A 27696-nucleotide genomic window follows, 5' to 3' on the forward strand; every position below is an offset into this window, starting at 1 on the left:
ATGGTTTAAAAAGACCACGTCCATAAACACAGAGCCATGGTACCCATTTTATTTCCAATTCACCCATCAACCAGGTATTGCAATACATCCAGGAATGGTACACTTCCCCACTTGGGGACAACAATGCTGTTCAAAGAAAGACGAGAAAACAAACGTGGTGCTTCTCTGCAATGTCTGTGGAGTGAGGCTGATGTGTTTGTATCTGAATAAAACAAATCTGGCCACTTTGCAACCACTCTGTCTTGCTTTATTTAGTTATGTACTTATTTTTCATATTTAAAACCTTTTATTTCTCTCCATCCTGAGGCTGCACTTTGGAATAGAAAAATGTCAGAAAAAGTGCATTTGCTGCAAGGATGTTTTTTTTGTTGATCCATTTCACAGGGAAGCAACTAAATTAAAGAGGGAAAGAGGTTGTGAACAGTTTCTTCAAGTCACGGTTTTCTGTAAGCAACAAGCGCGTGTCTGCCTTGTAGTGTGAGCGTGCTGTGGGAGCGTGTGAGGCAGAGGAGACGCCATGCGCCTGCACATCGCCTGTCCATGCACGCACATGGTTTGTCTCCCTTCGCTCACCAAAGCCACAACAATAGAGTCTCGCCAAGCGTAGCAGCACATGCACTGCGTTCGCCAGGCGAGACCTAAAAAGGGGCACTGTTCTGACTTCCTAGGGTGAGAGCCTTTGCTTGATTGTTGATTGATTGTGGGTTTCTAGAGCGCTAGAATCGACTCCCGAAGGAGTATCTCTGCGCTGTAGACCGCTGGGGAACCCGTTCTGGCTTTCCCTGTGAGATGGTCCCTACTGGGTATCTCCAAGGTGAAACCAGGCATCCCCGGCGTATGTGGGGGGCCGTTGTGGAGATGAGGCAAGCTAATGCCCAGAGTTGCCGAGTGTGATCCCTAGTTAGAGTAGGCACCGAGGCGAGAATTATCGAGTCCGTTGACCCTGGTCCAAGACCCTGCGCGTCGGGAATTGAACCCTAGTCCCAGGCCGTCCTCTGCTCCCGGGTCTGCCGCCTCTAACCAGTGAGCCACACCACTCTTAGAAGACCTAGAACAATTGCTGGTCTGGGAGGAGGGTGTAACACCTCCTCCCACAGGATGATCTGCTGATCAGCTTCCTTGGGCCGGTGACCTTCAAAGAAGCTGCCACCTTTGGAATGCGAATCTGGCTCTCCTCATTAGAGAGGAAGCCACCCACCCTGTCCAGAGCTCCCTCAGCGCCCATACAGGCGGGGACAATTAGCTAGTCAGGTGTGCCACCCATAAGGTTTGCTTCTGTGACATAATTTTCAGAAGTAGCCATCTTTGTGATGACATACTTAGGAATTTTGGGACAGGGTTATACCCACCTCCAAGAGGAAGTAGTCATATAGGGTGCATAGTGACCACATAGAGTGAGTAGCCCATTATCTACTACCCTACACGCCTCTAGATTCAGTATTTTGAGGAGACCCTGGCACCTGAGAAATAGATCCTGGAGACCAAAGAAAAGAGAACACTAAAGAGCTGCAAAAGCAGAGAAGAGAGGAGCAGCTGACCTAGTACCAACCCTGCCAGCATCCCTTGTTCAAAATGGCATCAAAGTCGACTTGTACTGCAGCTGTGACTCCAAAAACTTGGGAGGACTGCCTGCCTTAAAAAAAGACTAGACCTCCCTTGAACAGTGGACGTGTTCTGAAGAAAATCTAAAAGGGAAGACTGAGACCTCCGCGACTGCCAAAACGCAACACCTGAAGCCACCACTGCACAAGTTACCTCCAACCCGAGTTGAAGGGAGCCACCGGTGCCAACAAGGTTTCCCTGCCCTCCAGAGTTAGGGTCCATTGCAGTTTCACACCTCCTGGACTCCCCGACATTGCTTGCAGCCTCTGCACGCAGGCACCCCTCAACCGCAACTGCTCTGGTAAGGAAAAACCCAACACCTAAGGACACCCTTGCAACCGGGCCTTGGAGAAGAGGACCAAAGGTGCATCACATGGTCTGAGCCCACTTGCTGGTTCAGGCCATCTGGCTTACTAGCCAGCAGCTTCTTTTTACAGTCACCGCTCTGCATTGAAATGCATTGGGCTCACAGTGCTGATTTGCACCCGGCCGATGGTGGTGTACTGTTGGTGCTGCCTTGGATCTTGCCCACCACTCAACTTAACTCCTGGACATTGGTCCAGTAAGCAGATGTACTATATCTGTTTGCAGAACGTTTTCTTCCTTCCATAAGATAACATTGGAGAACTCAAAAATTGCTCAGTGTCCACTTTTTAAAGCGAAAGTAATTTATATATAAAAACGTACTTACCTGAATGATTTTTCTCTGATGGCAAATCATATATAAAAGTACTTGATATTTGTATAAATTGGTGTGGATCTCCTTCTAGAGTAGTGTGTGTCATTTATTAATCATTGTGTGTATTTGCAAATGTCCACTCCTCTATATTAAGCCTAAGACTGCTTGCCCACACCACCCCCTAATAGAGGACTTTGGGATTGCACAGCAAGCCTCTGTCCACTCATGTGAAAAGCTGGCATGGTACATGATATCCACTAATGTATGTGGGCACTGTGAGAAGTTGGCCTGATATGCAGTGCTCACTATTCTAGTGAACACTATGTATCAGTCCAAACAACCCTTATTGATGTTTGGTTGTAAGTGAACCTGATAGACCAGCTATCCTAGTAGCATGGACACGTGCAGTCTTTAGGCTAAACTCTAGAGGGCGTGTTAAGCCAGCTGTTTTACCATCACATATACCCCTTGAACACCAAGTGAAAGGACACCACACAAGTTGTTATGAAAAATAAAGTATATTTATTTATAACAAGACTACCCTGGCTCTTTATGAGACAGGGAGCTAAGCACACAACAAAACTCTTGAGTTCCTTTCGTGGAAAGTCGGTTCAGGATTCAAAGATGATCTAATTTGGAAGGGGGCCTGCTCCTACCTTTATCCTGCAAAAGGGGGCTGGCACGCGACTAAGTCCTGCCCTATGGGTGGGACTAGGAGGGGGGTGGTTACACCCCTCTCCTTTGGCGGGCGTTCCCCAGATCAGGGGCTGGAGTGCCCCCGGAACTGGTTCAAGCCGGCCTATGCACAGTGAGCACCGGGGTGCCACTTGCAGTCACCTTTCTCTAAAGCCCTGCCTACCTAGGATACACAAAACCCTGTCTGGGACGGTGCTGGCACCGCCCCTGGCAGGAAACCCTTTGTCCTTGCCTCCTGTGCTGGGAGGACTCCCAGCAGCAGGAGGGCAGACTTGTGTCTCGGTGGCAGCATCCATCTTGTGGAGCTGAGGCTATGTCTGACTTTAACCGGGGTTACAGGTTACATACATGTCGTGTCCCTCTAGAAGGGTGGAATGCTAACCCTGTCGCCAGAATTGGCGAGGGGTTAGTATTCCAATTCGTATGACACCTTACTCGACATGTTTTGATAAAGCGATACCAGAGTTGGCATATAACCGCGAGGATTATAATGCATTTAAGAGTATATGGTATGCGTTATCATGGAACAGCTATTAGGACTTGGTTCCGCAAGCTGCAAACGGGCTCAGCTCATGCCAGAGCACCATTTCACCTTATTCCACGCACTCTGCCTTCAGGATTGTTAAGGCCTGCCATAGGAGTGACTGATAGGAATATAGGTGTCCATTGTAGGTTTAGATATAGGAATACTATATCTAAAGCAAAGGGTGATTACACCACCTTGCCCCAGCTGTCAAGCAGCCAGTTGTGTCTGGTTTAGTTAGTCAACCCAGGGGTGGCATAATACATGCTGCAGCCCCTGGGAGACTTCTGGGTGCACCTCAGCCCTGGGTACAGGGACTTGGAGAGGGCCCAGTGCCAATTCAGTACCTGGGTACAATTTGGAGTAGAGAGAACAGCTAGGCTGTGGGTCTGATTAGCAGGCCCACAGCCAGGGAAAGTCGTAAACCAGTGAAGCAAAAAGCAAAAATCTGGGTGATCATAGGATTGCAGACCCTACTCTCCTACATGACCCCCCCCCAAAACTTTGGGACAATAAGCTAACCTTGACCAGGTGAGTCTTCTTGCTCTAAGTGGAAATACCTGGAGAGCCCATCAGCATTGCCATGATCAGTACCAGGTCTATGCTCCACTGTAAAATCCATACCCTGTAGGGAAATGGACCACCTAAGTAGTTTGGGGTTTTCACCCTTCATCTGATTTAGCCATAAGAGGGGCTTATGGTCTGTCTGAATCTTAAAGTGAGTGCCAAACAAGTATGACCTCAACTTTTTCAGGGCCCACACCACAGCAAAGGCCTCCCTCTCAATAGCTGACCAATTTTTCTCTCTGGGGGTCAGCCTTCTGCTAATAAAAGCAATAGGCTGGTCGTTACCATCAAAATTCAGCTGAGATAGAACAGCTCCCACACCCAACTCAGAAGCATCTGTTTGGACAATGAAGGTCTTGGAGTAGTCTGGACTCTTTAGGATAGGTGCTGTGCACATGGCCTGCTTTAGGTCATTGAATGCTTTCTGACAGCTTGCTGTCCACTGAACTTTCTTTGGCATCTTTTTACTTGTCAAGTCATTAAGTGGAGTCACAATGGACCCATAATTCTTGACAAATTTCCTATAGTAATCAGTCAGGCCCAAGAAAGCTCGAACCTGAGTCTGGGTGGTTGGAGGAGCCCAGTCCTTGATGGCCTGTATCTTGCTCTCCAAGGGTTGAACCTGGCCTCCACCTACAAGGTGGCCCAGGTATACAACCTGTGTCTGCCCTATCTGGCACTTAGTGGCCTTGATAGTGAGACCTGCCTTCTGCAGTGCCTCTAACACTTTCCTCAGGTGGACCAGGTGATCCTCCCAGGTGGAACTAAAGACAGCTATATCATCAAGATATGCTGCACAGAAGTTATCCAACCCAGTGAGAACTTGATTCGCCAGCCTTTGGAAGGTGGCAGGTGCATTTTTCAAACCAAAGGGCATTACCACAAATTGATAATGCCCACCAGGGGTAGAAAATGCTGTCTTGGGCTTGGCTTCCTCAGCTAACCTGATTTGCCAATACCCAGCTGTCAGGTCAAATATACTTAAGTAGTTGGCACAAGCCAATCTATCTATAAGTTCATCTGCTCTTGGTATTGGGTGGGCATCAGTCTTAGTGACTGCATTGAGGCCTCTGTAGTCTACGCAAAACCTAATCTCTTTCTTACCACCCTTGGTGTGAGGCTTTGGCACTAGAACTACTGGGCTAGCCCAAGGGCTATCTGAGGGCTCAATGACTCCCAGCTCCAACATTTTCTGCACTTCTGTCTTGATGCAGTCTCTGACATGATCAGGCTGTCTGTAGATTTTACTCTTAACAGGCAGACTGTCTCCAGTGTCAACTTCATGGGTACACCAATCAGTTTGACTGGGGGTCAGAGAGAACATATGTCTAAAGGATTGCAGAACTTGTCTACAATCCTGTTGCTGATGTTCAGAGAGGCTGCCACAAAAGACAACACCATCTACTGATCCATCATCAGGATTCTGAGTGAGCAGGTCTGGGAGAGGGTCACTCTCTTCCTCCTGTCCCTCATCTGTGGCCATGAGCAAGCTCATGTCCTTCCTGTCGACATATGCCTTGAGCCTGTTCACATGGAGCACCCTGAGGGGGCTCCTGGGAGTTCCAAGGTCCACCAGGTAGGTGACCTCTCCCTTTTGTTCAATGATTGTGTGGGGCCCAGACCATTTGTCTTTGAGAGCTGCTGGGGCCACTGGCTCCAGCACCCACACTTTCTGTCCAGGCTTGTACACAGTCAGGACAGCCTTCTGGTCATGCCAAGCTTTTTGGAGTTCTTGGCTGGCCTCAAGGTTTTTAGATGCCTTTTCCATGTATTCAGCCATCCTGGAGCGGAGACCAAGTACATAGTCCACTATGTTGGTTGCAGGCTTTTTGAGAGGTCTCTCCCATCCTTCCTTCACCAAACACAGGGGTCCTCTTACAGGATGCCCATACAGAAGTTCAAAAGGGCTGTAGCCAACCCCCTTCTGTGGGACCTCTCTGTAAGCAAACAAGAGGCAGGGTATCAGGACATCCCATCTACGCCTGAGCTTTTCAGGTAGTCCATGAATCATCCCTTTGAGGGTCCTGTTGAATCTTTCAACAAGCCCATTGCACTGTGGATGATAGGGTGTGGTGAACTTGTAGTTGACACCACATTCCTTCCACATTGCAGTCAGATATCCTGACATGAAGTTTGCACCTCTGTCAGAAACAACCTCCATAGGGAGAACACTCCAACTAGGGCCCTTGCCACTACAGGTGCTGTAGTGGTCCTAAGTGGAAGAGCTTCAGGATACCTGGTGGCATGGTCCACCACCACCAGTATAAACTTGTGCCCTGATGCTGTCTGGGGTTCCATTGGACCAACAATGTCAATCCCCACTCTTTCAAAGGGAACCCCCACCACAGGTAGTGGTATGAGGGGGGCCTTTGTTGTGCCTCCTGACTTACCACTGGCTTGGCAAGTGACACAGGAGCGACAAAACTCCTTGGTATTCTCATTCATGTGAGGCCAGTGAAAGTGTGAGACAAGTCTGTCCCAAGTCTTTGTCTGACCTAAGTGACCTGCAAGGGGAATCTCATGGGCCAAGGTGAGAAGGAACCCCCTCTGAGACAAGGGGATGACCAGCCTCCTGGTTGCACCAGGCTTGGGGTCTCTTGACTCAGAGTACAGGAGTCCATCTTCCCAGTATACCCTGTGGGCACCTGTGGCGTTCCCTGCAGCCTCAGCAGCAGCCTGCTGTCTGAGGGGTTCAAGGGAAGGGCAGTCTAACTGTGCCTTCCCCAGGTCTTCTCTGGAGGGTCCCCCTGAGCCCAGAAACTCAACTTGATCAAGTTCAAGCTCTTTAGGCTCAGTTTCCCTCAGCTCTCTCAGATCAGCCTCCTCAGAGACTTGATCCTCAACCTGGGGCAAGGGGGAAGGCAATGCCTTAACCCTACTGCTCTTCTTCTTGGAAGGTGTCTGGTCCATTGTTCCAGGATCCAGCACCTGTTCAGTGGGGCATCTTCTGGCCTGTGACCTAGTCACAGCAAGCACATGTGCTGGCAAGCCTAACATTTCCATGTGAGTCCTCTGCTCCACTTCTGACCATAGTGATGACTCCAAATCCATGCAGAAAGGGGGCACTCTCTCACACCCAGTGTGCCCCTCATGCAGATGCGTTGGCAAGCACACCCACCTGGTCTCAAAACACAAAAATCCTGTCTGGGAGGTGGTCACACCTCCCTGTGACAGAATGCCTATTGTTTCACCTTCCTCCGCTCGAGCCTGGCTCAGCAGCAGGAGGGCAGAAATGTCTCTCTGGTCTGCAGCAACCATTTTGTGTTGTCCCGGTCTAGAAGGTTGGCACCGGGAACACTGAGAGTTGCCTCCTGAGATGTGCCGCCACTGTAGCTAGGCATTTGTTGAACACTCGTGGAGCTGTTGTGACACCAAATGGTAGGACTTTGAACTGGTAGTGCTGTCCTTGAATGGTGAACCTTAGATACTTTCTGTGAGCAGGGTGTATTGGTATATGAAAGTATGCGTCCTTGAGGTCTAGAGTTGCTAGGAAGTCTCCCTGGCGAAGCAATGGCAAGACTTGCTGGAGAGTGAGCATATGAAAATGCTCCGACAAAATGTACAGGTTGAGGGGCCTGAGGTCCAATATTGGTCTGAGAGACCCGTCCTTCTTTGGAATAAGGAAGTATAGGGAGTATACTCCTGTTCCTTGATGTTGTAGTGGGACTGGTTCTATGGCCCCCTTTTGCAGCATACTGATGACCTCTTGCTGTAGCAGCATTATATGTTCCTGTGACATTGGACGGTGCACGGGTGGTATGTTGGGTGGTGTTGAGGTGAGTTCTAGGCAATAGCCATGTTGGATAATTTGCCTGACCCACTTGTCTGTAGTGATATTTAACCAGACTGGCAGAAATTGTTGTAGTCTTCCCCCGACCGGTGTTATATGTTCTGGGGGGGAGCACCAAGAAGTCACTGTTTGTTGTTAGTGGAGGATCTATTTGCATTGCCTCCACGACCGCTTCCCTTTGTATTATTTCCTCTGTATCCACCCCTGTTCGTGTTCTTGTTGTATGTGGATTGCGTGTTACTTTTATAGGTGGAGGATTGCTGTGATGTTTTACTTCGCGCTCCTCCTATATAATTGGAGCGACGAAAGGAGCCCCGGTGTTGTTGGGACTGGAGAGCTCCCATGGACTTTGCTGTTTCAGCATCCTTTTTCATTTTGTCCAGAATTGAGTCAACTGCTGGACCAAACAAAAAGTCTGGGATTATGGGCTGATTAAGAATAGTGGATTGGACTTCATTCTTAAAGCCTGATATGCGAAGCCATGCGTGTCGCCTCAACAGCACGCTTGTGTTGATGGATCTGGCAGCTGTGTCTGCCGCGTCCAGGGCACATTTTATTGAGGCTTTTGTGATGAGCTTTCCCTCTTGTATAAGTTCATCTGCCTGAGCTTTGTAAGTGTTGGAGAATTTCCTCTAAACTGTCATAGTGCGCCCTGTCATACCTGGCCAGCAAGGCCTGTGTATTGGCTATTCTCCATGAGTTTGCTGCCTGAGCTGCTACTCTCTTGCCTGATGCCTCAAAGATCTTTGACTCCATGTCTGGGGGAGCAGCCTCTCCAGTAGTCTGAATTTGCACGCTTTCGTGCATTGGATACCACTAGGGAGTTGTCCCCTGATGTATGTAGGATCTATAGGTGCGGCCCTATATTTCTTTTCAATTCTAGGGTTTATGACACGTGCCCTAGCAGTGTCCTTAAAAATGTCACTTGCATGCTTTAAGACGCCCTTTAACATGGGAAGTGTTTTTACATGCCTTTCCGATGTTGTTAATGTATCAAAGAGAAAGTCTTCTTTAATAGCATCAGAATGCATATCTACATTATGGTAGCTTGCTGCTCTATCTAGTAGAGAGTTAAAGGCCACTGTAGGTGATGGCTTAGTTGGGTATACTGCAGGGTCTGTAATGGGCTGAGTCCCTTCAGTGTCAGGTTCACCTCCCCTAACCCATGGCTGTGGGTTGGGGTCTCCATATGGGTTTTGTGGATAACCAAACCGCACATCTGCATCCTGATCTTCATCTGGTTTGTAGTCAGAGCGTGCAGGTGAGTTTGTGGGATATGGAGTAGTAGGCATAGCTGGAGTGATAGGCTCAAAAAGTATTGGAGAGGTAGCACAGTCTCTTTTTCTTGAGTGGAATTTTAGAAACTTTTTCAGTAGGCAGTGGTCTTTTCTTTTTTGTGTAAACAGTCACGTTACCAGTTTTAGGGTCAATATATAGTTTTGACTGGTCTTCTGTGGAGGGGTCTGGATGGATAATGTCTTCTTCCACAGTTTTTGGCCTTGGTGCTGTAGCTTTTGGTTTGACTTTTTTCGGGTCGACGCCTTTAATGGTTGGATTGGTTTTTGAGGTCGTTCGACAGGTCTTGTCGGTTGGACGTCTTTGGCAGGCTTTACCACCTTTTTCGGACCGAGCGGTTTAGTCGGTTAGGTAGTGTCTTTAGGCAGTAGAGGTGTCTTCGGAGCCTGCGGTTTTGGCTCGATGCCCCTTCTTGGATCGATGGTCTTCGGCTCGACCGATTTGCTTTGGTCCACCTTAGGTTTCACTTTCGGTTCGACGCTTGTTTTGGGCGTAGTCTTTTTGCTTTCGTCGACCGTTTTTTTTTCCCCTTGTCGATAGTTGAGCCTGATTTGCTAGATTCGACTGGATTTGTTTTGGGGGTCGAGTCGACGTGCTTTTGTTTGGGTGTCGATTCAACGTCTTTTGGCCTCGAGGTTGACTCGACTGCTTTTGACTTCAAGGTCGACTTGAGGGCTTTTGTTTTCGATGTCGACTCGACGGCCTTTGGCTTCAAAGGGTGTATTGGAACTGTGACCTTCGGGTCGACGCCCTTGGGCTTAATCACCTTCGGTTCGACGACGTTCGGTCCGAAGACGGTATTGTCGACGAGTTTCGGTTTCGATGGAACCGGTGTCGTATGTCATGTCTCAGAGGGCTCTTTTAGAATGTTCTTAGCCGGGCGGTATGGCGGGGCTATAGAACCAGAATGTTGATCTCGGCTAAGGCCTGTTGGCGATGCCTCGACCTGAGTCTCTGATATTGGTGTAGTGTCTATATGGGGCGGTGTACTCATGGTTTGCCCCTGGTCGTCATCGTAGTCGTCTTCGACAGCTACGATGTCTTGATCGTATTCCTCGAGATCGACGATTTGTTCCTCCTCTTCGAGGTAATATTCAGAGTCGTGCTCTGAGTATTGTTCTTCGTCGCTACCTAGGTCTTCCTCATCGTCGAAGATCATATCAGGCTCTGGTGCCGACCTCTGCATTTCTTGCCTCGCCGCCGGCCGATTCTGGATCGTCTTCTTCGACCGGAACTGTGCGCAGGCTAGGCAACTATCTTCATTGTGATCTGGAGATAGGCATTTGTTGCACACTGGATGCTTATCTGTGTGCGGGAACTTGGAGTTGCACTGCGGGCAGTATTTGAATGGACTTCGTTCCATCGACGGTCGGTCCACGTGGTGTCGAGAAGGCCTCACGGCCCGATTCGACGACCGGAGTGCAACAGATGTTCAAAAAGTGTATCGTACCGATCGCTTAACAATACCGACTGATCCAAAGGCCTTTTGGCCTTTTTAGAAAAGTTTTTGTTGATTCCGAACTTGGAGTGCTGGAAAGTACATCTGAACCCAATGGCGGAAAAAAACAATCTGAGAATGGAGAGGATGCCCATGCGCACTGTAGTCCAAGGGAGGAGCCACCTATCTTGTGATACTTCAAAGACTCTTCCAGGACAACAATGTGCAATCACCCGGACCCAACACTAGGCGGCGATCTATGCACAGATATGAATTCAGCAGCCCACATGCCTCGAACATGGGGGTAACCATCGAAGCAGATCCTACTTTCCTACAACTCATAAGGGAACCCCTGTACTCTTTATACAGTATATCAACTTTTTGATACATCATTTAAAGAGCCAGCTTCTTACATGTGGATTAACACATCTCCTGGATCATGGATTACCAAGTTTGTCTGCCTAGGTTGACACCATTAGGATGGGTAATGTTTCCTGACAACTTTTGGAATGAGTGGGGGAGGAGGAAAGGCATAAGCAAATAACTTAGACCAGCTCATCCGGATTGCATTGCTTATGGACACCTAGAGGCGAAGCTTTGGACTTTTGTGTTTTCAGGAGTGGCTAACCGCTCCATGTTGGTGTGGACTTGTGAGTTCAGTTACTATTTGCAGACTTCTTTTGATGCATCCTGCTTAGCAAGCCCACAAAATCTGTGTCTGCGAACAGATGTATGTTGTGAACTGCCCAATTCCATATCTCCTGTGCCAGAGCAGACAGCTGAAGTGAGTGAGTGGCCTTTGCATGTAGTACATGGCTGTTATGTTGTTCATCTGTGAGGACTGTTTTGCCCTGGATGAGCCTTAGGAAATCCATTGGGGCTAAAAGAATGAGCAAGAGCTCCAGGTAGTTGACGTGACTGCCCTGCTATTCTGAGGTCAAGGTGCCATAAACGGGCATGTGGTGGAAGAGAGTTCCCTACTCTGATTGGGGCATTTGTGGTAATGGTCACCTGCTGAAGAGGAGTAAGGAAAGGCCTTTCGAGCAACTAATTGTTCCTGTTCAATCATTGGTGAGCACACCGGGTTTTGTTTTTACCAACACAAGATCTTCCAATTGACCCTCTCTTTTGACGATTGCCTCATGAGGCGCGATTGCTATATGTACAGCGTGGCATGCTGCACTGGGTCAATGCAAAAAGCCATCATCCTAAACAACTTCTTTACTGTCCTTACAGTAGGAGGACGGCTTGTCTGAAGAAGAGGAAGCAGCTTTTGGTATACCATCACCCTTTCTTGGTTGGGGTATGCTGTCCTGGTGCAGACTTCAGGACAAGCCATAGGAAGGACGTGGGTCATTTTGGCATAGTGGTGAATCCTAACCTATGGAGTAGGGACACAGATGTTTGATTGTGTGTAAGGCGGTTCTTGATGAGCCAGTCATCTAGATACGGAAACATGCGACTGATGTTTCTGAGCTTATTTGTGGCCTAACTGTAACCTCTGTGACTACCCATGGAACTCTAGTGACCCCCTAAGAGTTGAACCTCGAACTGGTAGGGTTGGCTACTTACTACGAGGCAGGTGTACCACTAGTGGGCTGGATGAATGGAGAGGTGGAATTAGGTGTCAAAAGTCTAGCGCCGTGATGAAGTCAGAGCAGTGGGGATGATAACCTGCTGTGTGGTTATGTAAAAGTGCTGCTGGATGTAGTGGTTGAAAACTAGCTCGAGGAACTTGAGCTTCTTGGTCAAGGTAGAACACAACTTTGCCATGCTTGTGTGTGGGCACCAGATCCTTGGCCCCATTGTGTAGTAGTGCCTGTGCCTCTTCCTTGAGCAGCTAAAGACTATCTGAGCTGAGGACGTGGCATTGAGGCAGATCGTTTGGCGGCATGGTGTGGAACTCTAGGCAGTTACCCATCTGTCTGAGGGAATTGCCTCCCACGGGGAGGGGGCGAGTTGGGGGGTGCACAAAGAAACTCAGTCTTCCCCCCAAGGGGGATTGGGGCGGCAGTGGCAATTATGGAAGGGAAGTCATTTGTTTGATGCTGAGGAGCCCCAGTTGCAGCCAACTTGTGAGGGGGCTACTTCCTGAAATGACTGCTGTTGGATGTCCTGTCTTTGGGAGGATACAGGTGACTTAATTTGTACTCTAGGTTGGTATTTGCAAAAGGTGGACCTTTATATGGAGGACTTAAGGGCACCCATAGATTTCACAATGTCAGTCATCTACAGGTCACTTTTGGTGCCCTAAAGATAAGTGACAAATTAGAGCAGCACTCTTAAGTCAGAGCTCTACAAACAGCCTGATTATGTTATGGCTATTATCAGGCTTTGGATTCTAGCTCTGCTTTGATTTTGGCACCTGTCTGCAAATTGACATGCATGCATTTTAAGTCGAGGGGAAACAGCAGTTTGAGTTGGAAAACCCTCTAGTATGTGCACAACCCAACATGCTCAGAGGCATTCGCCAGCTCTTCTCTAACGCCTTACGACACTGGAAAACTTCAGATTTTTTTTGACAACGGCAGTAGTAGACAGTTTACTGTGGTGGGTAAAAAAAAAAAAGGGGGCGGTGTTAAGGAAAGTAAATTTGCAATTGTTTAGCAGATTTTCGCTTCTCATTATTATATTATGCTAATGTGTGTACACATTTTTATTCTGGAACCACTATCAGTTATTCAAGCGGAGCTCAACCTTCCAGTGCTCGATCAAATATTAAAAGCTGTAGTATTAAGGATATATTTACATGTTTGAACAAAATTTACACACCTTTAGAGGCAACCACTCTTCACAGTGTGTTGCAGGGGGTTGGGCTTACTTGTCAAGTGGACAATAGACGTGAAAATGTGTTGTCTTCAAACTCAGGCGAGCACTTCTTTGTCTGAACAGTCCTCCAGGCATAGAATGAGCAGGAATGTTTTTTGATGTCACTGGGCTAGAAGTCTCAGGCTGCTCCCAAAGAATCAGAGTTAGAACATGTCGGTCTTTGAGCTGGAACTGAACTATCCGAACCTGATGGTGGAACAAAACAATCTAAGGTGGAAACATCCTGGTACATTGTGGACTAGGGGAGGAATCACACCAAACCTTGTGACTCAAAACTTCAGATAAAAACAAGTTGCAAATTCTGTGCCCAACACTGGATAGGAGGACTATGAAGAGCATGCATATCTACAGTGACAAATGCTACAAACATATTGTTACTTAAGGCCAAGTACCTTTACATTGTTCTCCTGGTGCGCAATGCTTTGAGGCTCAGTATCCTCTGGGTGTGGTTAAGCACCCTGGCCTCCCAAAAAATCCAAGTAGTTGCAGTTAACTGAGCACGAACATCATTTGGGAGGCTCCACAAGCCAAGCTTTAATTGGACAAAGTTTGTAGGGCAGCAAAACTAAAGCTACTGGCAACTCTCCCAAGCTAAGCAGAAGGCCCTAGCTCCATTTAAGTGGGCATTCAGGGGCGCACACACATTGGGCTTCAGGAACTGGGAGCACACCATAATTCCTCTTAGTGCTCATCTTCCCCTGGCCTCATAACGTTAATGCCATGGTCAATTTTTAATCCCTCCTCACAACTGCCTCTCTACTGCAGGTTGCTTAACTGTGGGTTGCCATTTTTTTTAGACAGTACTCCTCTGGGCATAATCTTTCCACAACAGTTTGTTTCTCTTATGGAAAGGGCCCAGCTACACATTTTGCAGAATTCGGGATTCCCCCAATTCTTTCCCCATCTTTGATGGGAAGTCCAATAATCCATCCCTGTAGCTTGAAGATTACTCGGTTACGCTTTTGTGGGCTTCCCTTCCATGCTGAACATACACCAAAGTGTCATTATACAACATCAAGCAAAGACATCTGCGCATAAAATACACAGGAGTACCTAGTAGTTTGAAAAATATATCTTGTTTTATATATTTGTTAGAAAATGGAGTACAAATAAAGAAAATCATTCAGCACAAAGTCATGGAAAGAGATGAAATTAAATTGACCTAATACATGACCGTATACAGCTATTCCAATTAAGTCAAAAGCAACAGATCTCTTGATGAGAATGCAAATTGCTTCAGAATAGTAACATTTCTTAGGAATAGTAGAGGAGGTCGACGTTTCGGTCTGTTCGGCTGTAGTCCATTAGACCATCTTCAGGATGAAAACATTTATGGCTGAGAGAAAACTCTTATTAAACGTGTTGAACAGCTGCCTAGTACCATGAACTGGATCTGTGGGTACTGCTGCAGAGGAAGTACTGGAGCAACACAGCAAGTCGAAACACCGTCACTCAACTAAGATTGTGTATATGTATACAGCATCTGGCAGCAATTCACCTGTATTCATACAGATTTTGGTCCAAGAAACAAGTGCAGGAAATTAATTTTCCTACATTACAGTACTTCCTCTGTAGCAGTAACCACAGATCCAGTTTATGGTACTAGGCAGCTATTCAACACGTTTAATAAGAGTCTTTTTACTAAGCCATAATGTCCTGAAGATGGTCGGATTGACTACAGCCGAACAGACCGAAACGTCAACCTCATCTTCTATTCCTAAGAAATGTTACTATTCTGGAGCAATTTGCATTCTTATCAAGAGATCTGTTGCTTTTGACTTATTTGGAATAGCTGTACAGTCATGTATTGTTAGGTCAATTAAATTTCATCTCTTTCCATGACTTTGTGCTGAATGATTTTATTTATTTGTACTCCATTTTCTAACATATATAAAACAAGGTATATTTTTCAAACTACTAGGGTCTCCCGTGTATTTTATGCTAAGATTTCTTTGCTTGATTGACATTTTGGTGTATGTTGCGTTAGGACTAACTCCGATTTATCTTTGAATAACAAAAGATCGTAGCAAATCAAATCCCATGTAGGCTCCTTTTACCATTTATACCATATCCCAAGCCTCCAAGGGTACATTGGGTTCCCCCAAACTATTGATTCCCTTCCATGCTAGCACAATGGCCTGGGGGGATTCGATCCAGTTGTCATCGCTGGCTAGCAGACATAAATGTGAATTCTACAGCCTTGCTCTGTTTTTGTGTGTTTCAGGGAAGATAGTATGTTTAAAACGGGCTGCCAAGGCACAGCCATTTGTTATGAATAATTGGCAGGTAAGATGGAAAACAGTGGCACAAAAGGAGGCCTAGGAGATTAGGAGCACTGCCTCAGCTTCTAAAGAACATTCGTCCTCCAATCACTACAGCATGGCTCACTTCCAAGAGAACTCAGTGTGTTCCAGGGCCCACCTACAGACTATATCTGACTAGGCCACCTACAGTCTTCATTTTATCAGCCAACCACACATAGTGGTTTCAAGATTGATTCCTGTCCTCATATAATCAAGCACAACACATCTACTCATTCTACTTCATACATGAAGTGTCGACATGCAGTCTCCATTCATGTCCCACTTGGATGGAGGTAAGGACTAGCTTGAGAACTAGCAGTACCGTTAAAACAGGAAAGGCCAGTAAGTATTTCTACCCTTCACCCCGCCCGCCCCCCAACACCCCACCCGAAAAGACAGATAAAAAGGCCTGGATTCAAATTAGATACGTTGTTCCTGATCATCACTAGATTTCCATTCTAGTAACCTCCAGTGAATCCTTCAAATTTACACTGCAACCAAAAGCCACCTTTATTGTAGAACTGCTGCTCTAATGCATTGGCATGTGGCAAGATTATACAGATGCACATCAATTTTTCATTGAAGAAAGTAAATTGTATGCCATTAACTAGTTTAATTGTTTCTATTTAAATTTCAGAAAAAAGGATTCGTAACAGTCAATGAAATAAAAACCAGTTTAAAGTGGGAAACGGAAAGAGCCAATCACGTGCTGGTAAGTATCGCAAGGAGTTCCAAAATGCATATTAATGAGATCTGACCTTCAGATTAATGCAGATGCTAGCAGTGAGCTTTTAACTTAATCTGTATGGCTATGTGTGACATAGCTTGAACGCCACTGGGCACAGTGGCAATCCCACTTCAGTTTTTAAATGAATAATGTAAAGCAAATAAAGAAAAAGATGTTCACACAGGTGCATTTCTTACTGTTCAAACATGTTTAAGTCCTAGATGTTTTCATAGGTGCCCTCTGTTTTCAGACGCTAAATACCTCTTTTCCTCTCTCAACAGGAACATCTACTGAAGGAAGGCCTGGCTTGGTTGGATTTGCAAGCACCAGGAGGGTCCCATTACTGGTTCCCAGCGTTATTTGCAGACCTCTACAGCCAAGAAATAACTCCAGAGGAAGCTAAAGAAGCCATTCCCTGAGTCGAATGCAAGACAGTATCTGAATATATCCACATCAGAAACACATAAGCGAGAACTTATCCAGGAGAGTGTCTGGGAACATTGTCCTGCCTCCCTGGTTTAATCGTCAGGGTGATTTTGTAGTGAAGTAACAGGCTGCAAGCCAAAGACTGCATAAAAAGACACGTGTCCAGATACTAGCATAACAAACACACAGCATAGGTTTTTGTTTATGTACAATTTATTAACATGTTGTTTTCACAAAAACATCTTTGTAGGTGTTGTTTCTCGCTTCCAACAAGGAGGTGTATCTTACCTTTACATCAAAGCTGGTTCTGTGGATTGTCTCTAGTGGAAACGCTTAGAAAGTGAGTACACTCATGACAGCCAAGGAAAGGGGAAATAAAAATTCTGCCATGCACCAAGCAAGTAAGGTGCCTAGCTGTCTGAGCGGAAAGTGCATGTTTTGTTAGCTACCACAAGGGAAATTTCCGACTTCAAGTTTACTTTGTTGAAATAATAGCCATCAATTCCTGCTACCTTTCACATTCCTTAATCTAAAGCAGGCCTCTACAGGGTGGACTGAAGCACTTGCTGACCCACTTTAACCCCCCCCCCCCCCCATCCATATGTTTATTTAATTGCACACTGGTGAAAGGTACTGCACCATGGGGCATAGGATCAGCAAAGTTGTCAGCTTCAAAGTGACAGGCACATGGCAACTAAAGCTTCTCCTAGGAAATACCTTTACATGCCAACCCTCTATTGGTAAATTCTGAAAGTCGAGGTTGCAACACGGTCTCAAAGGACTGCTTTTACAGCCCAAAAGCAAGTAAACAAATGTGACAAAACAACTCTGAAGAGAGGCAGGCAACTTCAAAAGAATGATTGCTGTACATTTTTCGAGTTAGTGGCTAATGGCATTTTAACAAAGTAAAGGGGCCAGGTGCACACCAAGTCTTGACATACAGAAATGCATAGAAAAGTAATCGCGTGTGTTCTATTTTAGAATAGTTCCTTGTTATGCACACACACACAGTGGTAATTTATTCCCCTCACCTAACAGATGGGTTTACGATTCAGAGTTTATAGACTAGACTTATTTTGTTAAAAACCATTTGTACTCCCAACAAACCAATGTGGTCCTATCCCCTTGTATTCAGTGATGCAGTCTTCCTATAAGCCAGAAAGAAGATTGTTAAATAAAAACATTACACTGTAACTTCCATAACACTTGCAAGAAAAATAATATGCGTAAAAAGAGGGAATAGCTCGGTTGGGAGAAGTTGGAGTACACTTTCTTCAAGACTGGCATCAAAGTGGGTAAGCCTAGAGTGCCATGTAAATCACCACGTACCTCAGACCGCCAGCGTAGGTCTATTCAAGAACCTCCTACTGTACCCTAGAAGGCATTCTCCCATTTAAATGAAAGAAATGGTGGGGTGGGCTATTGTGACCACAAGCATCCCGCCCACTCTCATGGAAAGTTTAGTGCAGTAGTAGGAACAAACAAATACAAAAAAGTCAACATATCTGCGAGTGACATGGCTCTTCTGGTGCGTGGTCTACTTTTTATGTGATGGCTGCAGAAAATGCAGCTATTTTTAATAAAAGCAAAGTTAATTGTAAGGCGCACCGTAGCTCAGCTCTCTAAAGAACATGTGCCAACCGATCCCCCTCCCCCACTATTTCTTGTCCCATACTCGCCTCAATAGTGCCAATATCGTCCTTAGAATGCCAAATCTTTGGTCTGTCTAAAGCAGGGACATTTACCTGGGGTGCCACCGGTGACAGTAAGAACCTAACTTCATACCCTTATGGTCCATTTTGGTACCAGACCTGGACTTCTGCTCAAAGATTCCATACCATACAGCACAGCTTGCCTTTGTTCACATCAGATAAAATTGGTCTAAAGAATCCGTAGGCTGTAATCACAGGTCCTGCTTCCAATAGTCTGTTCTTTTAAAACTGATGAGAGCATAGTTACCTTCTGGCAGTTAAAAGATCTGAAGGAGTCTGCAACCAAACGAAAATAGGGTTTGTGGAAGAGACGCACAGTTATTTCTTCCCAAAAGCTCACACCGGGCCAGTCTTGGCCGCTGGATAGTCATGTGCTCTTCCGAGTGGTTGAAGTGGAAGTCCAGCCTCCGCAGGTGCTCCATTCCTGGGGCTTAAGGATACGGACATCCCTCTACGGCTTCGAGCACTCCTGTGTGTCAGTCTGTGTGTCAGTCTCTGTCTCCGAGGAGCTGCTCTCAGAGTCTATGTCCATGTTCTCCTGGTGGTGCTTCTCCTGTACCTTTTGTCGAATGGCTTGCAGGCGGATTAATAAGGACTGGTAGTCGAAGTGCCCTCGTTTTTCACCAAAGGGGTCCTGTAACACAAGCAACTTAATTAGCACATTGGCATAATTTAGCCTTTACAAGCAAACCAGAACATAAGCGGCACTGCAATACAATCTTTCAAAAACATTCACTTCAAAAGCTAGAAAACGGCTCTAATGCTACCTGAATGAAGAATCCCTCTGAAAGTAAAAAAAAAATTACAGGTTGTAAGTTCAAAGCACGTGGTTAGTCTTATGTTCCTTTGGCAAATCGGTTTTTCCAAATAGGTTAGGCTGCTGCATCCCTTCTTCTCAGAGGGGCTGGCCCTAAACGAGATCCTTAATCAGGGTAGGGTGATGGTCAAATTCCTTGTGGTAAAGGGGGAGGAACTGGCGAAGTACTGAAGGACTGTTTGGCACCTCAATTTGCATTGCAAAGGGACAGTTCAAGTGGGGGTGGAGGGGAAGTCTTCCTAAACAAAACCATTTAAAAACCCTCCTTGGAAGCAGCGCGTCTAGACAATGTTTAGCCGGGGGCATCAGTTACTTCTGAAGTAGTTGGCGGGGTTTATATTGGGACCATTTAAGTTGGCAAATCAATACTTTGGTCTATTGGCTTTGCACAAGATACAGAAGATCTTCGATTTTATTACCGGCTCCACCAGGATAAGCCACAGGATAAAGATCCAGCATAACAGGTGAATGTTTCAATATGCCCGGGCTCACCCACCAGGCTCTGTTGACTGCTCTCTTAGAATCTCTTAAGGATTTGTACAGTTCAAAGTCGGGGACCAACTTCATAGTGACCCTCACATTGTTTTTGCTGGATCATTTTTCCCCTTACTCAACTGCGAATTCAATAGTAAAATTTTCCAAAGCTTGCACTTTTTTTTTAATAGCCATGCTGTACAGCAACGGCATTGCTGCGCCACATGGCCATAAGAGATTGGCAAAGTGAATAGGTCCTATAGGTGGAATCTACTGGTTTTGCCAATGCTAGTTTTGATATTTGGAGCACTTAGCACCTGAGCCATCACATCATAACTAAAGGGTTAATTACTCATACTTGCCAGTAGGAGTAAATTTGTAGCTTGAATTATTTTTGGGAATCACATGCTGTGCATCATTACACCAGCTAGTGGTTGGTTCCAGACTACTACTATTAGTCCTTTTTTTTGTTGATGGGTGTAGTCGGTGGCCATTTGGTTGGATGTTCGTCCCTACATGATGCCAGATGTGCACAGTGGAAGTCCCAGTGTGCGTTTTCCCCCCTCTGACTCGTCTTGTCCTCACTGGCTTCATTCTACGGGTGAAAGTACTACACCCTTTCCCCAGCGTAGTTGCACCTCATTTCCTGGGGAGGTGGTGGGTTGCATGTGAATCTAGATTCTTCAAGCTGAAAAATTACTCCTACTGGTAACCACTTAGTTTTGCAGCATGAATATTTTCTGGATTCACATGCTATGCATTAATTTTGTAGAGGTATCCCTGGCTGCTCTTAGAGGTGGGGCTTGCCTTGACTAGCCACTTGTCTAGGTACGGGTAACCATGCTTCCCTCTCCTCCTTAGGTAAGCTACCACTACAGTTGTTCTCTGGTGAAGGGGGCATTGAGGTTTGCCTGCACCTCACTCTTGAACCCTGACATCTGTAGCAAGGCGTGCCTCCGCAGGGTGGTATCTGTGACCATATGGCTGCAGCACAGACTTCAGCCATGTGTTGGCAATGGTCATTCCCTCTTCTATGAGTGCAGGTGCCCATCTTTGGAACTGCTCTGCAAGGTGTTTCATTAACTCTCCCACTCCTTCCCAATGTTGGTGGGCATACTTTAGGAGGGCATTGGATTTACCCATCCTCCACTGCTTTGCTGCTCCTAGTTAAGTGTTGCCCCATCATTTCCACTCTTTTTAACTGGTAGTGGGTTGGCTGATATAGAGACACTGGCCATCTTTCTTACCGTGGCCATGATGATTAAATCTGTCATTGCATTTCCCCAGATGTACAACAGGTCCTTGGAAGAGTGTTTATACTTCTTTTTGACCCTCCGAGTTACTGCCTTGTTGAATGCCTCCCTTCCCAGATCTAAGATGCTGGCAGCATCAGTAGATACTGCCTCTTCTTCTGCGAGGGTAGGAGGGTTTCTAGAAGGAAGCAAGCCTGTGTCTTCTCTTCTTACAGTTGAACTCCCACACCGGCCTGCTGCTCTTTTCGCTGTACATGGTGATATCATCTGGAGAGGATGGCCTTTAAGAAGTAGTAGTCGCCTCAAACCCCTCCCTCTTTTCCAGGTCTTTTTCTTCAAAGACCATTTCCTGCCCTTCCCCTGGTGGCTCTCACATGGTGGGCAGTTTGAGTTTGACCTGGTCAGTCGTCTATTGGCTTGGCTCCCCTGAAGACTTAGGTGGGATTCTAAATTCTCAAAGGGATACAAAAAAGAAATATAGGATTTTGGTGTATCACCACCATTTCAGCTTCAAGGAGTCTTTTCCGGAGCTCGAGCACCCTCTCTTCTGCATCAATTGTGCTCGACAGCCTCTTCTTCGGAGCATGCCTTCAATGTCTGTCGATTCCTTCTGCCCTGCCACACACTCCCCTTTCGATGTCTAATGTTTCTCAGATGGATGTCTTCCACTAGTTTTCTGTGTCAGCGGCTGAGGCAGTCTGGGCCTTTAAGTCGCTGAGGCCATCTTGTGGGACTTGGAGTCAGACGATTTTTGGTCCGCTCCCCATGTTTGTTGGTTATTACCAGAGGGCAGTTTTGGAGTTCTCCATCCTTATGTCTCGTGAACAGAAACTCTGATCTTACTCAACGACTTCTCCCTCAGCATTGGATCTTTAAGCACAACAGATTTCAGGGATAGCACCAGACAAAGAAAACAAAGTTTATGAAAGGAATGTTTGGCGGTTTTGATTTATTTGGGGCCAATATTTTCACATGGAACCTGCAGAGATGCACCCCAAAGCCAAACAACTGAAAGAATCACATGACTGAGAATGTTCTGAAAGTGACTATTCCCAAGGAGTTTTTTTTAGTGATAGTTAATCGTGCCCTGTTCTTCTAAACAGGGCAGGGTCAAACTTCTCTAGGGAGTACAAAAAGATAATTCCAGTTAACCACATCCTAGATGCACCAGCTATGATATACACATTTACATCATGTCCTCCTTGAAACGCAGAACTAGGATAAAAGAGTCAGAACATGCGGCCACATTTGCCTCATCATTTAAATGTGCAGGCTTTGTAGACTTAATGGGTAAACCGGAGGTTCGTGCAGGATATCTTTCACCAAGAAAACCTACAGTTATAAACTATTGAGTTTCTAGGCCCTCTTAAAATTATTTTACAAAGCACAATTGCTTAGTTTGATGTTGCTTTAACATTTTATGGCGCACCAACTTTTCATTGTGCCTGACTGACTTGCCACTGAAATTTGTTTCCCTCCTGGAGTTTGCCTATGAAGCCTTTGGCTGAGGTAGCTTGTAAGGAAGGGGCTTACATGGCTATACTGCTCAATGGATATTCACATGCAATATCATACAGTGATCATGTGCTGCTGTATCTCCGCAAGATAGGTTCGAGGCATGTGGGCTGCTGAATTCATATCTTGTGCATAGATCGCTGCCTAGTGTTGGGTCCGGATGATTGCACATTGTTGTCCTGGAAAAGTCTTCGAAGTATCACGAGATAGGTGGCTCCTCCCCTGGACTACAGTGCGCATGGGCATCGACTCCATCCTCAGATTGTTTTTTTCCGCCATCAGGTTCGGATGCATATTTGTTAACTCAAGTTCGGAATCGATAGAAAACTTTCTTTTTGGCCAAAAGGCCTTTAGTTATCGTCGGTTTTGTCTTGCGATCGGTGCCCAGTTCTTGTTCCAGCTCGGTTTCCGAGCCGAACCTCCAGAGGAGCCACGTGGCTTTTCGAAACTGAAGGCCCGGTCGACGCCAGAGGCCTTCTCGACGAACCATCATGGAACGGAGCCCGTTCAAGAGGTGTCGCGTTTGCAACTCAAAATAGCCTCATATCGACGTCCACCCGGTGTGCAACAAGTGCCTGTCTGCGGATCACGATGAAGCCAGCTGTATGGCTTGTTCTCGTTTCCACTCCAAGAAGACGATTCGACTTCGACGCGCAGCGCGCAAGGAGGCCCAGCAGACGGCACCTGACCCGGTGAACATTTTCGATACCGAAGAGGATGTGGGAGTCGAGCAGGAAGTTCGAGAGTCTGATCCTGCACCGGAGATCGACTCCAACTACGACGCAGATGTCGAGATGGTCGATATTGAAGACGTCGTCGACGAGGTAGGAGACGACGATGTGGCCTTTGGGGCCGTAGAAGATAGCTCGGGCGAAGAGCAAGACCCGATCGTTGGTACGGGGCCCGAAACCAAGACACTCAATAAGGCTCAGGTCGAGGGATCGCCACATGGCCTTACCCGAGATCGTACACTTAGTTCTACATCCTCGCCTCAGGGCCTGGCTACGGACATTTCTAGCGAGCCACTGATTGACCGATCGAAACCGAAAGAGAAAGCATCGGTGTCTACACAACCAACCGTATTGCTTTGGTCGGCTCGAAGTCCTCCGAACTATCGGCACCGACAAAGCATAAGAGTGTTATCGACCCGGTGAGGTCGCTGAAGGGTGTCGAGCCGAAGACTGCGACACCGAAAAAACTGGTCAAAGACGTCGACCCAAAACAGTCGGCGCCGAAGGCCATCAACACAGAAAAAGGACTCGGAGCTCAGAAGGTTCTAGATCCTACGAGTCGGCCAGATAAGGCTAAAAGCGGTACGAACCTCAAGCCCACACCTGGCGGTGCCTCGAAGGAACCCGTCCAGTCGACACAGCCGTCCGCCTCCTTCTCCAAGCAGGTGTCGGAATCAATGAAACACATTAAAGAGAAGGCTTCTACTGTCGGACCGAAGGACACTCCAACACCGAAACCTACCACTAAACCTCAAAAATCGTTGCCGCCCATCCAGTTCACACTGCCGCCAAAAGTGGTACCTAAGGCCTTCGCCCCTAAAACTGCCGTCGAGGCGTCCAAGAAGGTATCCACAGGGCCGAAGCCTACAACTGCGGAACTTGTCACAAAGCATCGACAGCCCCCGCTTGAAGAGCAGTCGAGGCAATTCATCGACGCAGACACGGGTAGACTTTCTATTTGGAAACGAAAGATCACCCCTGAACAGCCTATGAGTCATATAAAATTACATTGAAAAAGAAGAAGGATTCTACTACATCATCTCTTCTTGTTGAGCCTATTTCACCACATGGCCAAGACACTGCTCCTATCTCGCCAACTTACTCGGATGTGGAGACAGGGGAAGGTGACAATGAGGAGTACAGTTATCCTATAGACACTGATCCTGAAGATCACAATGAACCCTGGGCTGACGCTACTGACCCAGGAGATCCACACACTGCCCCAGACGGTCAGGTGTATGCTGTAAAAACCTCGCCTACTGAAGACTCAGCGGCGTTTAATGCGCTTATTGAAAGGGCAGCCAAAAATCATGTCCAGCTCCATGCTGACCCTATTGAAGTGGATTTTTTGTTTGACACCTTCTCCACCTCGGAGAGAACTGTCAAGACTCTACCAATGCTAAAGGGTGTCTTAAAACATGCTGCAGACATTTTTAAAGAAAACACGAGAGCATGGGTAATAAACCCCAGAATTGAGAAAAAGTACAAACCAGCACCTGGGGACCCTACCTATATCAAGGGACAGTTGCCGTTGGACTCTCTGGTTGTTTCAAATGCCCGGAAGAGGGCAAACTCGCAAACAACGGGTGATGCTCCTCCCCCTGACAGAGAATCTAAAGTGCTAGAAACTTCAGGGAAAAGGGTGGCGGCTCAAGTGGCCAATATCTGGCGCATTTCCAACACTCAGGCACTCTTAGCCAGATATGACAGGGCTCATTACGATACACTTGAAACCCTGTTACAACACTTGCCAGATGAATATAAGGAGGCAGCAGAGATGCTCATACAGGAAGGGAAGCTTATATCAAATGCATCTGCTGGACGCAGCAGACACCGCGGCCAGGGCAATTAACACAAGTGTAATGTTGCGCCGACATGCCTGGCTGAGAATCTCCGGTTTCAAGCCCGAGATACAAACCACCATACTAAATCAGCCTGTAAGCCCTGATCACTTATTTGGACCAGAGGTGGACACCACCTTGGAAAAGATCAAAAAGGACACAGACTGCAAAGTCTATGGGGGCTCTACAGTCCCAGCAGTTCAGGGGTGGTTCTTTTCGTCGCTCAAACAATAGAGGAGTTTCCAGAGGCCAGCTGTCACAGCAGACACAATATGGTAAAGGAGGCGCGCAAACCACCTACACCAAACAAAGTAGAGGTGGCTATCGTGGAGACAGCACCAAGGGCAGAGGTCGTGGAAACAACAGCTCCCGATCCTCCGCCACTAACAAACAGTGACGCCTTGTCACTGCCCCCGACCATGCCACACCAGTCGGGGGGAGACTGCAACAGTTCCTACCAGTCTGGACATCCATCACTACAGACAGGTGGGTGAGAAAGCTTATCCAGTACAACGTCCTATGTCCACAGAGCATTTGCACTTATTGCAGCAGGAGGTAGTCATCATGCTGCAAAAAGGAGCAATAGAGCTCGTGCCTGTGGAGGAAAGAGGTACAGGGGTGTACTCGCTGTACTTCTTAATCCCAAAAAAGGACGGATCCCTCAGACCCATACTGGACCTCAGGCCCCTAAACCAGTACATCCTATCAGAACACTTTCACATGCTCACATTGCAGCAGGTTCTACCGTTACTCAGTCAGGGAGATTTCCTGGCAACATTAGATCTGAAGGATGCATATTTCCATATTCCGCTACACCCGTCACACAGAAAATACCTCAGATTCACCATTCAACATCATCAATTCAAGGTCCTCCCTTTCGGAGTGACAACAGCACCCAGGGTGTTTACAAAGTGCCAAGCGACAGTGGCTGCACACCTACGGAGACAGAACATTCACATCTACCCTTATCTGGACGACTGGCTTATCCAGGCGAAGTCGGCCAAGCAGTGTGCCGCCCACATGTCCCACACCATTCACCTTCTTTACAATCTGGGGTTTTCACGGAATTATCCAAAGTCTCACCTTCAGCCCGCCCACGTACGGCAGTATCTGGGCGTGACAATAGATACTCTGGCAGCCAAAGCACAGCCAAATTCAGTGAGAATCAACAGCATTCAATTGCTGATACAAAAATTCAGACCACAACACTCGCTTCCAGCACGAGTGTTCATGCAGTTGATAGGCATGATGGCCTCCTGCATCTTCATAGTCCAGCACGCGAGACTACATATGAGTCTGCTTCAGGAGTGCTTAGCACGTCAGTGAAACCAGGCTCACGGACAGTTGAAAGACCTAGTGTTTGTGACCGGTCGTGCATACAACTCTCTGCATTGGTGGAATCCACAAAAGCTTTGCAAGGGCAGACCGTTCCAAGAGCCTGTGCCACAGATTATTCTGACAACGGACGCATCTCTCCAGGGATGGGGAGCTCATGTACTCCACTACACAGTGCAGGGACTATGGACAGCGCAGCAAAAGAAGATGCACATCAACCTTCTAGAACTGATGGCTATCTTCTTGGCAATGAAAGCATTCAAAGTACATCTGTGCAACAAGGTTGTGTTGATCCGGACGGACAACATGACGGCCATGTACTACATACAGAAGCAGGGAGGTACACACTCTCCACAGTTGTCTCATCTGGCTCAGAGCATTTGGAAGTGGTCCATTCAGAGAAACATCTTCCTCATGGCGGAACACCTCCCAGGCAAGGACAATCGGATGGCGGACCTGCTCAGCAGGCACAGCCACCAAATGCACGAGTGGGAGATACATCCATCTGTACTCCACCCGTACTTCCAGCAGCGGGGACATCCGCAGATAGATCTGTTCGCCACAAAAGAAAACGCCAAATGCCAAAGCTTTGCCGCCAGGTTTCCACACCCGCAGAGCAATGCGATGCGATATGGATGAACTGGTTAGGCATATTTGCGTACGCTTTTCCCCCAGCACCTCTAATACCGCTGGTGGCACGCAAGCTGAAGCAACACTCGATGACACTCATCCTGGTTGCTCCAACGAGGGCACGCCAACCATGGTACACCACTTTTCTAGAACTATCCGTGGTACCGCATCAAAGGCTGCACCTCACACCAAGGCTTTTGACGCAGAACCATGGCGACATTCAGCATCCAGATCCGCAACAGCTCAACCTGGCGATCTGGCTCCTGAGGTCTTAGAGTTTGGCTACCTCAACTTGCCTCTCGACTGTATGGATATCATAAGAGAGGCAAGAAAGCCCACCACCAGAGCATGTTATGCGGCAAAATGGAAGCGGTTTGTCATTTATTGTGCAGACCACAACATCAACCCGCTAGATGCATCTACTCACAACATCATTTGTTATCAGTTACATCTATACAAATGCAATCTGGCCTATGCTTCCATTCGTATACATTTGTCCGCAATAGCAGCTT

The 27696-nt window shown here is 47.0% G+C and overlaps 2 protein-coding genes across 2 annotated transcripts in view; one reads left to right on the forward strand and one right to left on the reverse strand.

Annotated features, from left to right (window-relative positions):
* SNF8 (SNF8 subunit of ESCRT-II) overlaps window positions 1-17115 on the forward strand; it is a 122059-nt gene extending 104944 nt beyond the window's left edge. The window contains exons 7-8 of the mRNA XM_078645539.1: window positions 16361-16435; window positions 16732-17115. Of these exons, the coding sequence (XP_078501665.1) occupies window positions 16361-16435; window positions 16732-16869 (213 nt within the window). The 3' untranslated portion in view covers window positions 16870-17115. The remainder of the gene's footprint in view (window positions 1-16360; window positions 16436-16731) is intronic.
* UBE2Z (ubiquitin conjugating enzyme E2 Z) overlaps window positions 17072-27696 on the reverse strand; it is a 60727-nt gene continuing 50102 nt past the window's right edge. Inside the window, exon 7 of the mRNA XM_078645538.1 lies at window positions 17072-19222. Coding sequence (XP_078501664.1) covers window positions 19040-19222 — 183 coding nt within the window. The 3' untranslated portion in view covers window positions 17072-19039. The remainder of the gene's footprint in view (window positions 19223-27696) is intronic.

Source organism: Lissotriton helveticus, chromosome 5_1, assembly GCF_964261635.1.
Source record: "Lissotriton helveticus chromosome 5_1, aLisHel1.1, whole genome shotgun sequence".
Lineage (NCBI taxonomy): Eukaryota > Metazoa > Chordata > Amphibia > Caudata > Salamandridae > Lissotriton > Lissotriton helveticus.